This window comes from Apium graveolens, chromosome 11, assembly GCF_009905375.1.
Source record: "Apium graveolens cultivar Ventura chromosome 11, ASM990537v1, whole genome shotgun sequence".
NCBI classification, from domain to species: domain Eukaryota; kingdom Viridiplantae; phylum Streptophyta; class Magnoliopsida; order Apiales; family Apiaceae; genus Apium; species Apium graveolens.
Window position 1 is genome coordinate 10,222,214 of NC_133657.1, and position 15,444 is coordinate 10,237,657.

Consider the following 15,444-nt stretch of genomic DNA (forward strand, 5'->3'; position numbering starts at 1 on the left):
AAGGAATGAGATGGAATGGTATTGGGTATCTGGCTTCTAGCGATTGCAGGAGCAGCATATCAGTCAAGTGTTGAAAAGAAGGACAGTGATGTTTTGAGACAGAATGTCAGAATAGATGCGTCTTTGCGAGTGTGACTAACTACTAAAACCCAAAGGCAAGTATCCCTGACTGCACTTATCATTCAAGTGACGTTTATTTCAAATCATATTATGCAAGTATTTCTATCATCACTTATTATTCAAGTGATCTTTATTTTGAATCGTATCATGCAAGTATTGTTTTCCCTATCTCAGTTTAGAATCGATAAATGGTTTACATATCGCTGAATTAAATTATTCTGTTTACGCAAGTACCCTCTGCTATTCTATGTTCAGAATAGTCAAGTGATTTTACTTATCCAATTATTGGATTTATAAATGTTTTGGGATTTTGAGAAAAGTGATTTGGTTGCGAATATTCATACCCAAGAATTGGGGGAAAAAAATTATTTCGGGTGTCGGTTATTATGACCCCATTTCAATAAAAGGTTTTAAGATTGGATCATAATTGCGTAAGTGACCGGGACGGACGGTCCAGCGGAGGGCTATTTCTAAGTGCCATATGAAATATTATGACACCATTTTGCCACAGGCTAGTTATGCCTTTTATTTGAGTACTAGTGATTTTGGGGTCACGTTTCTACGAATCATGACCTTGTGCTATCACACGGGCTGATCAGCATGTGATAGTACGTCCGTCGGAGAATGATCATAATCTAAATTATCATATAATTTTTGATATTCATAGAATAAATGATTTATCAACTGTTTCTGTTTTGGAATAATGGTAAAGTGCGGTTTTGATTCAGATTGTGATTTATGCTGATACTTACGTTATTGTTAAATATCAAAGGTGGTATTAGTATAGATGAATGATGTTGACTTCAGTATGGAATGTTGTGAGCATCAAAGTTCGTATTGATATCTAATTTGATATGACAGCAAAATAAGTATTAATTTCCAGAGTTCAGTTTTGAATAAAGTTTATGATTCAATCCATAATCATTGTTTCATGTTATTGTTGTTTACGATATTTCCGTAAACACTATTTTACGAGCTTTGCTCTCGTCAAGATTCAAAGTATTGCTGAAGCATTTCGCTCAAAAATATCAAAATGGTTTTGAATATAATTAAGGAATTAAATCTGGGATTCCTCAACTAAGGTTTTATGATTCAGCAATTATGATTTTAAATGTGTTGCTCTGATGCAGATGTCGGTTTTATATCAAACGACCCTATATTTACTATAATGATCTTGCTGAGCATTTCTTCCGCTCATACTTGCCTGTTTTTTTAAATTTTTAACCTCCAGTGAGGATTAGCTTGCTGTTTAGCCGCGTAATTCGAGGAAGCAAAGAAGAAGCTTTTCGAAGGTGGTTGGTCCAGGGTTTGCGGACTAGTGTAAGTTTTATTATGTAAAGTTGTTTATATTATATTATATTATATTATAGTTGTGTATTTTATTTAGGCCTAGTATACTTCATTTTGAAGTTATACTAGCGGGTTAAGTTTGGATATTGAGAATTATTGAAAAGAGTTTTGAAAGAAAGTGAAAAAAAAATTATTATGGAATTTGGATATCTTGTTTCTAGAACTGTAACCTTAAAAGATCTTGGATTAGTTGGGGTCATTTATGTTAAATATCTTCCGCTGGCATTTGTTTATTGATTAAACAGGTTGATTTGGATTGAGGTTTTATAGTGACGACCAAATCCCCTGACCCCGGATTTGGGGGCGTGACAAAAGTTGTTATCAGAAGTTGAATTGGTAAAAGCTTTAAGGACTGTAAGTTGTAGTTATCTTGTCTATTTCTCATGCATTTGTACTTAATGTTTTTGACATCATCAAATATCTGTTAAAATGTATATTTTGCTAATTTACAAGTTGGGGGAGATTGTTAGATATATTTGATAATGTCATGGCTAATATGTTTTATGTTTAGATTTCAGATCTTATTTGAACAGAACAAATCAGTACTTAACTGATCAGTACTTATACTGGAAGTCAGAACTTAAGGGATATCAGTACTTATGTTATCAGGAGATAGATATCAGAACTTAAGTGCTGAAGGACGATCAGATAAGGACAGTAGCTGATTGAAGTTAAGAAGATCAAGATAAACATAAGAAGAGATATGCATGAAGAAGGAATTCCGTAAAGAATGGAATACTTGGAATAGAAGATATCTGATTGATATATATTAGGAAGCAGAATTATATTCCATATCAATTAGTGATTATCTTGTAACTGTGTAGTATATAAACACAGACATAGGGTTTACACTAGAAGTGTTATCATTATCGAGAATATTATTTTCTGTAACCCTAGCAGCTCTCGTGATATTTTGTTCATCACTGAGAGATAACAGTTCCAGATTGTAACAGAGTTTATTGTTTCAATAAAGTTTGTTTTCTGTTACATAAGTTCTTGAAGTTTGATTTGATTGTAATAAACACTATATTCACCCCCTCTACAGTGAAAGTGTGACCTAACACACCTTTTACTCTATATTTATTTTGTTGAAATTGCTAGGTTGCTTGAAGAAGGTTATATACTGAAAAGAGAATTTAATCCAAGCTAAACAAAATGAACTGGTTCCTTAATGAGAATTTGACATACGAACATCCCAAGGTATATTGTTAATCCAATTTTGACAAAAACTATATTATAAAATATTCCCTTATGTTGTTAATAGTTATATTTTCATCATATTCCAGAGAAGAATTTGCTACACGTGTACCATTATCAAGGTCGATGAGGAAACAAATTGGTGGTTTTATAGCTATAACAAATGTTTGCACGAGGTTGAGCGTATTGGCACAATATTTAAATATACCAACTGTCCTTGGAACATTCCCGTCTCTCCGAAGAGGTTACTCATATATTAAAATTTTTGTACAATTTTTGTACAAAAGATACTTTAAATTGAAGCCTAATAATATTAGCTACCTATTGTCTTAAGGTTCCATCTAATGGTTCTTGCTGAGGATGAAACATTTGCCTGTAATGTTGTTCTGAATGATCGAGCTGCTAGAAGAATTCTTGGAACAAGTGCTGCAAAGGTGGTTTCTGATTACGATAAAGTTAACAACTTTAATAATATTACATCTGCATTTATATATGTTATATCACATATCCGAAATAAATTTATTACAAATTTGTTTAGGATCCATCCAAAAGATTTCCCAAAGTTCTTAAATCAATAGTTGGAGGACTAATTTTAGTAGAACTGAGTCTAACCAAATCAAACATTGCTGAGGACAACAACCTTTTTTATGCTGAAGATATATATGAACCTACAATGCAGACTCCAACTCCTTCTGATTCTCCCATTATGTCTGAAGGTTATTCCAATAACATTAGTACTGAAGTGAGTGGATTATGTTGATGTTTTACATTTGCTCTTTGAACATTAATTTTGCCTGATTAATAAATTCTCGGACTTTCTTATCAACGATATGTGCATATGTAGTACTCAGAAGCTGACGACGTGCATGTAACTCCAGGCTCGGCTAGATCTGTTAACAAAAAAATTAAAAAGGTACTCATATTACTATCGTCTTATGTTAAACATCCTATTTCCTCATATACCATGGTTCCCTTTTTCACTAAACAATCAATTTATTTATTTATCACTCTAAAACTTAGAAGTTATAATTTATTTAGTGAATCATTCGCTTTGTGATTGCAGGAAGGTTGAGGTCATTATTCAACTATGAGGATTTTGAAGAAATTTCAATTTGCTTATTCCAGATATTTTTAATAGTATCATTCAAGTGACAGTATTTGTTATTCCAATTGTCACTATTAGTTATACTCTGTTTCCATGAATTGTTATCCATGTTTTTTGATACTGATCATTTATTAATGTGAGCTCTGCCTAGACATATATATATACGACTTTGATTTTCAATAATTACAGAGTAACTTATTTATCTTCTATTAATGAATCATGGTAAAACCATAATTTTATACAATTATAGTTCTTATTTATCATGGATTCTGTCATACACCTTTTGTGTTACAGTTAATGTCCTTTTTGGACATAAACGATTTAGTGCAACATAGTGGATAAATTTAAAAAATCTAAAATACAGGACATTTTTTAAAATATGACAAATTAATTTTAATATTATACAATTTTATGTGTTTTTTAACCTAAATATACTCAATGTAAGTTCCTTAATTTTTAAATACTGCACAACATGATATATGACAACCTTATTGTGAGGACTCTTATAAATTTATCTTAATGTTGGTTTGCTGAGGAATGTGATAAGTGTTGCCAGATATATTATGATTGATATGGAATGTCATAGCCTATCAAAATTAGGTTAACTTACTGCAGTCAAGATGATAAAATATTCCTAAAAAAATGATGTGATTAAGTATCTTTACCATATTCAAATCCGATCATCTTCAACTAAAAGAATACTATATATTCACTATCTTGGACAGTTGTTCTATACTCAACTTGCATAAGAACATCCAGGTTTGTAATCATTATCTTCAATTCCAACAAAAAATTACTATACATAATACATTCTCTTATTAAAATTTGACCATCTTTGATCCAGATATGGAAGACCATCAGCATTTGTCCGATCTGAATCCCACTCAAGTTTCCTGGACGTAAAGAGTTAGAGTGACAAGAATATGGAGATCAATTAATGGTCTTGGGAGGTCTCGAGGCACAATCTTATTTTGCTGGACTGTGATGTGTGTTTGATATTTATCTGTTGTAATAAAAATAATGTACTCCGGTTGTATTTTTATATCCATTAATGATGCTTAAAATCTGTTTCGAGTACAGAATACACACATGGTTATAGTTGTGTCACCTGCTATTTGAAATCAATTTGATGGACTGTTGAATCCAGGAATCTTATACTTTATAAGGAACATAGGTGTCATGCCTGCAACTGGTATGTACAGGCCTGTACGTTCCACATTCTGCATACGATTCATTCCCATCACTATTGTGGATGTGGTGCCGCTGGATACTCTCATGATTCCTCGCTACAAGTTTGAATTGACTCCTCTGCCAGCTATAGCCAACACTCTTTTGAATTATAATGAAGATGAGATGCCTATTTATTCCACAGGTACAACATTTTAAACACTCACATACAGGAATTGTAAACTTCTCATCCTGATTACTTATAATATATAATCAGATTTTATTGGTGTTGTCGAGGACTTAGAACCAAAGCGAACAGTCTTGAGCAGGTTTGGTTCAAGGGTTATGGTGCGCTTCAGACTAAACGATGGAGAGTAAGAAATCCTATATTATATTTATCTAATCCGGATGAGTACAATATCATCGTCTAACATTTTTGTTCTTCAAGGTCAATTTCTCATATCCATATTTTATTGTAGGACATCGCACCATGTTCATTTAGTGGGTAATTTACCACCAAATACCGAGTCTTTATACCAGGATATAGGAACAGACTTGAAAATTGTTATCCTTGCATCTGTCCGCATCAAAATTTACCACCGTGAATTTTTCTTGTTTTCCTGCATTTATTTTGTTTTATTATGAACCAAATTTTTCACTATACTGTATTTGATGAAAAGCAATTCTAACGTCATTTCATTTATCTATTTCGAAAAGGCATCATTCGTATAGGAAATCTACCTTCAACAAATATATTTATCAATATTGATTATCCTGATGTCGCTGCCTTGAGACAGAGGTGCGCACATTGTATGATAATTTAGAATTTAATATTTTATAATTTAGTATCTGTACTCTAACTATTGTGTTCCACGTGTTATGTAGGTTGCTTAATATTAATAATTGATACATGAGTCACTGCAGCAGGACCTTTTTATGATATGCAAGAGCTTATTATTTTTACGTAAAATAAAGTGGTTTTGAGATGTGAAATAAGCATGCTCATTGCTTTCGAGCAATGTTATTTACTATTTTTCCGATTATATGTTTTTGGGGATATTAGAATTACGTATTGTCTATCAAATAAATTTGGTAGCATTGTGCTGGAGCATTTTACACTTTTTAAATTAGTACTTCTATGTTCTGAATCTTTTTATATTATAAATTTGGTAGCATTATGCTGGAGCATTTTACACTTTTTAAATTAGTACTATTTGTTCATAATCTTATAATATTACATTAAAAGAGAACATGACATATTTATCCATATTAAAATTAAAGTCACATATATTGGAATTGAGGGATAAATTTAATATGACATTAAATGTGAATCTTAAAATTAATGACTCTGTAATTGTAATTGAAACTACTAATTTACTTCAAAATCCAAGGAATTCATAAAGTTAGGCAAAGTAAAGTAAAATGTGTCGAAACCATTTTAAGACAGTTTGCTTTATCTGGGTTTTTTTTACGGCAGGTATGTTGTATTTTTTTGGGGTTTTAAAATCTCAAAGTCAATGTTATTTGTGTTGTTTTTGCCTTTTTTTTGCTTTTGGTTTTTTCTCTTTTTCTCCTTATATTTAAAAGCCTTTTCTATAAATTACATTAATATATTATATTTCAATATAAGGATGATTTTGTATTTTTTTATTTTGAAAAAAATACTTGCAAAATATTGAATTATATATAGTATTCACTTTATGTCTTTTAAAATTATCAATTAAATAATACGCTTAGTCGGTTTTGTTGCACTACATTTAATCACATTGTCTACTCAAAACTTGAGAAATAAATATGTTACGACACAAGAAGTAAGAGACTCTTTCCGAATTGGTTATATACAAAGACACTCAACTATGTCTCGGTTGTAACACTTTTTGTTATTGGTTATCTGTCTAGATACAATAAAAAATATGATGGATGTAATGAAGGCTCTACAATAGGTGTAAGGAGAACTGCTTTTGGAGATATTGTCATGATAAACTGCATCAGTCCTAGATTTTAAATTTTTTTCCTTCTTATTAAAAAAATCAATTTGGTAAAGTTATATTAAATTAACATATATGTTGAAAAAAAAATGTTATTCCCATAGAAGATACAAATAATTAGTATCTTCAAGATGATTTTTTTTACAAATAAATTTATATTACCATGTCATGTAATTAGTTGATAGTTCAGAAAAATAAGTTAATATTTTTTGTTCTATGAAATTTAAATTTAAAAATTGAATTGTAATGACGCCAAGATTTAGTATTATTTTATTTTTGTTACGAAAACATTGATCAATATTAATATTATGGGAATAAGTAATTTGTAGAAAAAATATTGAAAGACAAATATTGTATGTAATTACTTTCTTTCATCTTTAGATTAATTTATTATATGATTATTTATAGTTTATTTTCTTCAATGAATTATACGATCTTTTATAAGCAAAATATGATTTTGGGAATAAGTACATAAAATCAATATATTTATATTTTATTCCTCGGGACAAATAAAATTTATTAAACACAAAAGGAAGATGAAAAGATAACAATCTTTTGTCCAAAACAACTGCAGATCATCAGTGTTAATTAAGTCCTTACACATTCCTTTTCTCTTAAACTCAAAAGTAACAGGATAACTACATTTTTCAGCAAATCTTTCTCAAATGGCTAATCCAACTATTTTCAATATTTCACTAGAGTTGATCATACTTTTTTTTCTCACCTCATTTTCCAGACAGAAAGCTTTAGTTTGTTCGTGAAGCTTTTGTTGGTATGGGAGCGTAAACAACCAAAGAAACATATCAAGTATGTCCTTGAAGCTCTTGACTAGGATAAGCTATATGACTTTTATCAGCATCAGATGGAAGTTACACGTGACCAGTTCTACGGCTTCATTTCTTATTGTGTTAGACATGATGTTCATCAGGCAAGCATTTTAAACTCATCTCTCAGACTGTTGCAGAGGAATAATGTTGATTTTAATCTTGAGGTTTTATCAGTACTATCTTCTAAATATTTCCCATCCAGATTTGCTTACATATTCTTTAAGGCAATATCTAGACCAGCTGAATTAGATAGAACTGCTGCTAAAATGTATATGATAGTCACCAATACTGACATGAGAGGAAGAGTAAAAGAGATTATTACTCTGCTCTCTGACATGTACGATAACATTGCTGGAAATGATGTTCTGCTACCAGCAAACAAATTATGTCCAAATGCAAGGCGTACTAAACCGTTCCACCTGGAAGATGGACCTCCGTTTGAGATAGACTTGTGGAATTCACTTTGCACTAGAGCTGTCCAAGGAAACTATCAGGAAGAAGGCGACTTATGGCCAGAGGGTTTGAAGATGTTGCATATTTGGAACTCAAAATGTCACAAATGCACTCTTCAACTGATGTTTTTCAAGATTTTACTTTATGCTATGAATTATTAAATTTAAGTAATGTATTTGTGTAAACTTCAATTGTTCTTATGTAACTCAAATTTAAATAGAATCTATATGCGCCATCTTCTATAACCTTATTTTGATTACAAGATTCTTGATGTGTTGTGCATTCATAGCTTATAGTTGAGTTTTGGAGTAAATACATATTTCACAAATGTGTCAAATTATGACAATGCTATCAATGTCTGCATTGTTTAAAATTATAGGTTATAAAGGTTGATTTTGTTCTTCCTGAAAGCTGTCTTAAAAAGGTACTTAATTGACAGTTATCCTCAAAACTAACTTTAGAATGTGCTTTCACTTAAGAAGCTCTCTTAATTTAGGTTGTAAAAGGTGAAGAAACAAATTCAGATTTGTAGTCATTTTCCATGGAATTAGACCTATGCCATACCCTCTGTCTAACACATTTTCAGATGAACCGAATATAAGAGTTTCATTTGGTTTTAATTTTTCCCAATAATGTTTTTCAATCGCATGACTGTTTTTATTCGTTTTCGTGTCTTGCAGGTGAATGTGTTTGACTCATGAAGAGGTTTACTAACTATTTCTAATTAACTTGCCTCAATTGACATAGTGAAGCAGTATGGTGTTGGTAAGAAAGTTACTTCCGAGTACAAGGCGTGGTTAGAACTAAAAATGATGGTGCACATGTTAAACTAACAACACTACATTGTTGTTGTAACATGTTGCATAGATTTTGAAACCACAGATCTGAACTATGAGCCACGACATCAGTTATAATGTAAGTTTGTTTTGAGCATTGCCATTATTTTGCTTGAATTCATTACTTTGATATTTATATATAGTTGTCTGAATTTACATATTTTGTGATCACAATTTACAATCATATAAATAACTGCATGTTCGAAATTTTGATAAATAAAGTTTGTGCTAAACTAATTATTTACTTTGTATTGAAGAAAGTTATTTAATTCCAGAAAAAAAAATTCAATTATAATTACTAATTCATAAACTATTAAAACAGGTTTTGTTTTATTTTTAATAAAAATAGCTAATTGATAAACTTTTAGTAGTACTAATAATAGATATTATTCTATTAAGCTTTTAATAGAAAAGTTTCAATGTAACTGTGTATGTATCTGAATTTACCTTACTTTCATCATATGTAATTGAATTTTACATAATATAATCTTCTACAATATATAATTTTACATTGCCTATGAACAATGTATTTTAAAATTGTTTTTCTAATGGAATACTAAACGTTCAATTGATTAGATCATGTGTGAAGAAAATACTATTATTTCTATAATTTTTTCAACATAATAATTATCTTTAGGACACATAATTATGATGACTATTGCGATCTAAACTTTTCCAATAGATTTAGTTATTTTAAATCCCACAACTTTTTATAATAGACAAATCTCCTCAACTCTTCTATCTTTTTTTTAGTTTTGTAAAACTCTTCAATTATTTGGAGCAGACACATCTATTGAATTCTTTTCTTTATATACTACCAACAATCATTTAATAATATCTCATATTATCAAATTAAACTCATAAACAGTTAACTTTTGTTTTATACATTTAGGTAGAATGGAACATGTTGAGCGTGTATGGCAATTTCCTCCTAATGGTTGGGTGAAGATCAATGTCCATAGTGAGTATATCCAGAATGCTCCTGAAGGCGATAATAGAAATGGTATTGGTGTTGTTGTAAAAGATGCAGGAGGTCATCTTCTCAGACTTACTTATGGCACAATTCCAGGACTTAAAAATTTGAATAGTGCATTATGGGCTATTTTATTAGGCATGCGCCGTGCATTCCGGGATTCTTACGAACGGGTTATCATTGAAACCGACAATATACAAGCATACCGAGAATGCAAATATTACAAAGAAGAAGGGATTACACCACATTCCAAACAGACTTTTAGACTTATTCTTTCAAGGCTTAGTGATAAGAACATTCGTTATGAACTTAATTTGGTTCATCCTAATAGGAATGCAGTTGCACTTCATTTGGCAACACTTGGAAGACAGGAATCTCATGACCTTCGAACATTTGATAGGCCTGTTGCAGATATACATAATTTCCTAAATATCACTACTAGAATTCTGTCAATAGACATCGGTCCTTAGACAACGGTTGCTCAGACGACCGATGTTAAAGTTCATTTAGACATCGGTTATTTTAAAACCGATGTTACTTATCATTTTAGACATCGGTCCAGAAAATAATCGATGTCTATACTTATTTTTCAAAAATGAAAAACGTTAGTTAGACATCGGTTTTCTATATAACCGATGTCTTTGTTTTATAGACATCGGTTGTATTTTACAACCGTTGTCGATGGTTAACTTAAAAAAAATTTAAAAAAAACGCGAAAACTTTCCCCCCTTATTCCCCAAATATTCCCCCCCCCCTTAACAAAAAAAAACCGTTTCTCCCCCCTAATTATTTTTCCTGTCTCTCTCTCACTCTCTCTCTGCTCTCTCTCCCACTCTCACTCTCTCTGCTCTCTCTCTCTCTCTGAGCTCACTCTCTCTGGTTCTCTTTCCCTCTCTCTTCCATCTCTCTGCTTCTCTCCCTCTCTCTCTTCCATCTCTCTCTATCTCACAAACACACCATATCAGTTTATAATAAGTACATAGGTTTTAATTAAACCCCAAATTGAAGAACACCATCAGTTAATCAAAATCCATCTACGAGAAACCCGAATTTCTGAACAAGTATGTTTGTTCATTTAGGTTTGTATGTTCGATTAGGTTACATTTGTTCAATTAGGGTTTGTTTATAAATTTTAATGGGTTTTTTCCTTTTTGAACAGGTTTTGAGATTCATTGAGCCAAATAAGGTTTGTACTCTAATTTTATATTTTTTCTTGAGTTGTTTTAAATATGCATGTATATATATTTACATAAATCTGCATTTTTTAACATAAATTAGGTTTGTGTTCTTGTGTATATATATTTATGTTTGCCTAAATATATATATTAGGTTTGATATTTGCATGTATTTTTCTTTTCTGGTTGATATCTTCCGATTTTTGTCCGTTTAAAGTTTTAAGTAATAGTATGTTTTTAAATTCGATTTTGTCCATTTGCAGATTATCTCATCAAGTCTCGGAATTTGACAGTGCCTGCACATTTTACTTCAAGAAGGAGGTTAGAAATTCTTATTCGTTTACTTTTTTCCTTTTTTTGTATACATTATGTAGGAAGGGATTCACCATTAACCGATCTGTCATTATTTATGTATACATTATTTGATTTGGATTGTTATTTATATATCAGATTTAGTGTATCGTTCTCTTTTAATAGATGAGATGCCATGAATGTACTAGTTGTCATTTGTGTAAAATCTTTCAGTTTTTTAAGGGCATGTTTGTTATTAATTTGTGCTTGAATATGTGCACTTGTATTGATTATGCTAGTTAAACAATGTTGACTTTCTTGGTTTTGTTTATGTGCACTTGAATATGTGCACTTGTATTGATTAATTCGCGCTTTGATGTTGAAATGACCATCAGGTGGTTAGGTTGCTAGATTGTTGGTCATACATTTTCATTTATGGATAAGTCGTGGATATCGAAAGATAGGGATTCTTTAGAATTTGAAATTGGCGTCGAAGAATTCTTGATTTTCGCTGAAGAAAATTGTAAAGATCCTAAAAGAATTCCTTGTCCATGTGGTCGATGTGTGAATTTTAAAAAATTCTCAACCAAAATCATAAAGGGACATATCTACGATCATGGTTTTAGTTTGGGGTATGTTGATTGGATTTGGCATGAAGAAAAATCTACTAGGAGTACTAGGTCTTCTATAGGTAGTACACGTCCTGCTTCAGACCAACCTATAGAGCACTTTGTTGCATCAGAAACTGTTGAAGTTTGTGAAGCGGCTTTTAATTCGGGTAATTACGATAAGGATTCATATGATTTTCAGAGGTTTATTGTTGATGCGGAACAACCGTTGTTTGAGGGCAGCGAGTGTACAAAGTTAGAGTCAATGTTAAAATTGCACAACTGGAAAGCTAGGTTTGGTATTAGCGATACTGCCTTTACTGAGCTGCTCTCTTCAGTTGGCTCGATCCTTCCCAAAGATAATGTGTTGCCTCCTAACGCATATGAAGCGAAGAAAACTTTATCCGATTTAGGTCTAGTGTATTTAAAAATTCATTCGTGTCCCAATGATTGTATACTGTATAGGGGCATACATTCTGATGCTTCTCAGTGTCCTCATTGCAAGCTGTCACGTTGGAAAGTGCGGAAGAATGGCCAACTTAGGGTCAATGTTCCAGCCAAGGTCATGTGGTATTTTCCTATAATTCCAAGATTTAAACGGTTATTTAAATCTCCCTCTACTGTTGAACTCATGACTTGGCATGCAAATCAGCGAATAAATGATGACAAGATGCGACATCCGGCCGACTCTCCTTCTTGGAGGAATATCGATTACCGGTGGCCTGCCTTTGGTAGTGAATCTAGGAATATTAGGTTGGCTTTATCAGCGGATGGTATCAACCCGCATACTAATGGGTTAGTCAATCGATATACATGCTGGCCAGTAGTGTTGGTAACGTACAATCTTCCTCCGTGGTTATGCATGAAAAGGAAGTTCATGATGTTGTCAGTTTTAGTTCCTGGTCTACATGAGCCGGGAAATAACATCGACGTTTATTTACAACCGTTGATTGATGATCTGAAAAAACTTTGGGAAGAAGGTGAACCAAACGTTTATGACGCCTATAGTAAATCATATTTCACTCTAAAAGCAATTTTATTGTGGACTATAAATGATTTTCCAGCATATGGAAACTTGTCAGGCTGCGTGAATAAGGGTTATAAGAGTTGTCCAATTTGTGGTGACGATACTGTGGCTAAATATTTAAGTCATAGTAGGAAGATGTGCTTCCAAGGTCATCACCGTTATTTGCCTAGGCAGCACCCTTATAGGAGGCAGAAGGCGGCCTTTAACGGACAACAAGAGTTGGGGAACGCATGTCAACCCCTTTCCGGAGAAGAAGTGTTAGCGCGTCAGGAACGAATTGATTTTTGTTTTGGAAAAGAGGTGAAGAAGTCGAAGAAGGTGGAATGTCCATGGAAGAAAAAATCTGTTTTCTTTGAGTTAGAATATTGGAAATATCATCATGTTCGCCACTGTCTCGATGTTATGCACATCGAGAAAAATGTGTGTGATAATCTGCTTGGGACGTTATTAAATATGCGAAAGTCAAAAGATAGTGAGGCGGCACGTCGTGATATGATTGATATGGGTGTTAGACATGATTTAGCTCCTCAAGTAGGAGAAAAGAAGACCTATCTGCCTCCTTCCCCTTTTACTTTGTCAAAGGTTGAAAAAAAGAAAGTGTTGAACTCATTCTTGTCTATGAAACTTCCTTCTGGACATGGATCAAACATAAAAAATTGTGTATCCATGTCTGATTTGAAGATATACGGGCTTAAGTCCCATGACTGCCATATTCTTCTCCAACAACTCCTCCCTGTTGCCATTCGATCCGTTCTCCCGAAAAATGTTAGGGTCACAATCATACGATTGTGCCTTTTTTAAATGCTTTATGCAGCAAAGTTGTCGATGTCTCGAAACTCGATAAATTACAGTCAGATGTAATAATAACCTTATGCGATCTAGAAAAAATATTCCCTTCATCATTTTTTGATGTAATGTTACATCTTATTATCCACTTGGTCCTAGAAGTGCGTTTATGTGGACCGGTATTTTATAGATGGATGTATGCCTTCGAACGATTCAATAAAGTGCTAAAGAGCTACGTACGAAACCGATATTATCCTGAAGGTTGTATGGCAGAAAGCTACCTTAAAGAAGAATCAGTAGAATTCTGCACAGAATTTATGAGCCAAACTTGTACAACTGCCGGCATTCCAGTTGAGCAAGGCAAGCAATCTGGTCCATTATCTGCCGCGATAATAAAGGTCGTGGAAGAAAAAGAGCGAGATGAGGCTCATCTGCATGTCCTTCAAAACAATGATGAAGTGTATCCCTATATCGTGTACGTTTATTTTATTAACTTGTCCTATTTGTTTGAAGATGTAATTTTTGTGGGTTATTTCTAATATTTATGCATATTCTCAGAATGCACAAGGAGTATTTAGATGAAATTTACCGAGGGAAGAAAAAAAGTGTTCATTGGCTCATGGGAGAGCACAATCGGCTATTTGCCGATTGGTTTGAAAAAAAAGTAGGTTTTGTGTATTGTCTACTTAAATAGTTGTTAGTTGTAGTTTGCAACTGATGGATTTTTTTATTATATAATATTATGTATAGGTAAGTAGTGAAATGAAGGGAAATCCCGATGCTGTTTCAGAGACGATACGATGGCTCGCTGGAAAACCATCATTTTCTGTTTTAACTTATAAAGGTTTTTCAGTCAATAGAGTCCGATACTTTATGAAAGACCGAGATGATGCGCGGGTTGTTCAAAACAGTGGAGTTTCTGTGGTTGCTAAGGCAGTCCAGGTGTCCAGTGCGAAAGATTTAAACCCCATTGAGAGTGATATGACCTTTTATGGCATAATCTTGGAAGTATGGGAGTTGGATTACCATGAGTTCAAAGCTCCACTCTTCTTGTGTAAATGGGCAGAGAATGATAAAGGCATAAAGATCGACGATCTTGGCTTCACACTTATGGATTTCAATCGACAAGGCCATAAGAAGGATAAATATGTCTCTGTTGACCAAGTCAACTAGGTGTTTTACATTAAAGATCTGGTTGATCATACTTGGTCGATCATGTTAATTTCCACAACTAGAGACTATCAAGAGTTGTATAACGACGATGATTTGGGTGACACGATCATGGAACATCCTCCCTTCTGCTCTAACATCCCTGCTTCTGATATGACCAATGAAGACGTTGCGCATAGTATTAGGCCTAATGTTGAGCGAATTTGGGTTAAAAAATGATCCTGTTAATTTAGCTCTCTGTACTTTTTGCTTGTTATAATTTAATCAGCATATTTAATTTTCCTTTGTAATTTTTTTGAGTAAATGAATTATAGTGACTAATGCATTTTTCTTTTGTAATTTTTCTTTTATAATTTTTTTGTATTTTGTTT

General features: G+C 32.6%; 1 protein-coding gene across 1 annotated transcript; it reads left to right on the forward strand.

The window, feature by feature from the left end:
• The first annotated feature begins 11,917 nt into the window (after window positions 1–11,917).
• LOC141695327 (uncharacterized) lies at window positions 11,918–13,918 on the forward strand. Its single transcript, XM_074499584.1, has one exon. It carries the CDS (start codon window positions 11,918–11,920, stop codon window positions 13,916–13,918), a length of 2,001 nt encoding a protein of 666 aa, XP_074355685.1.
• The last annotated feature ends 1,526 nt before the right edge of the window (window positions 13,919–15,444 follow it).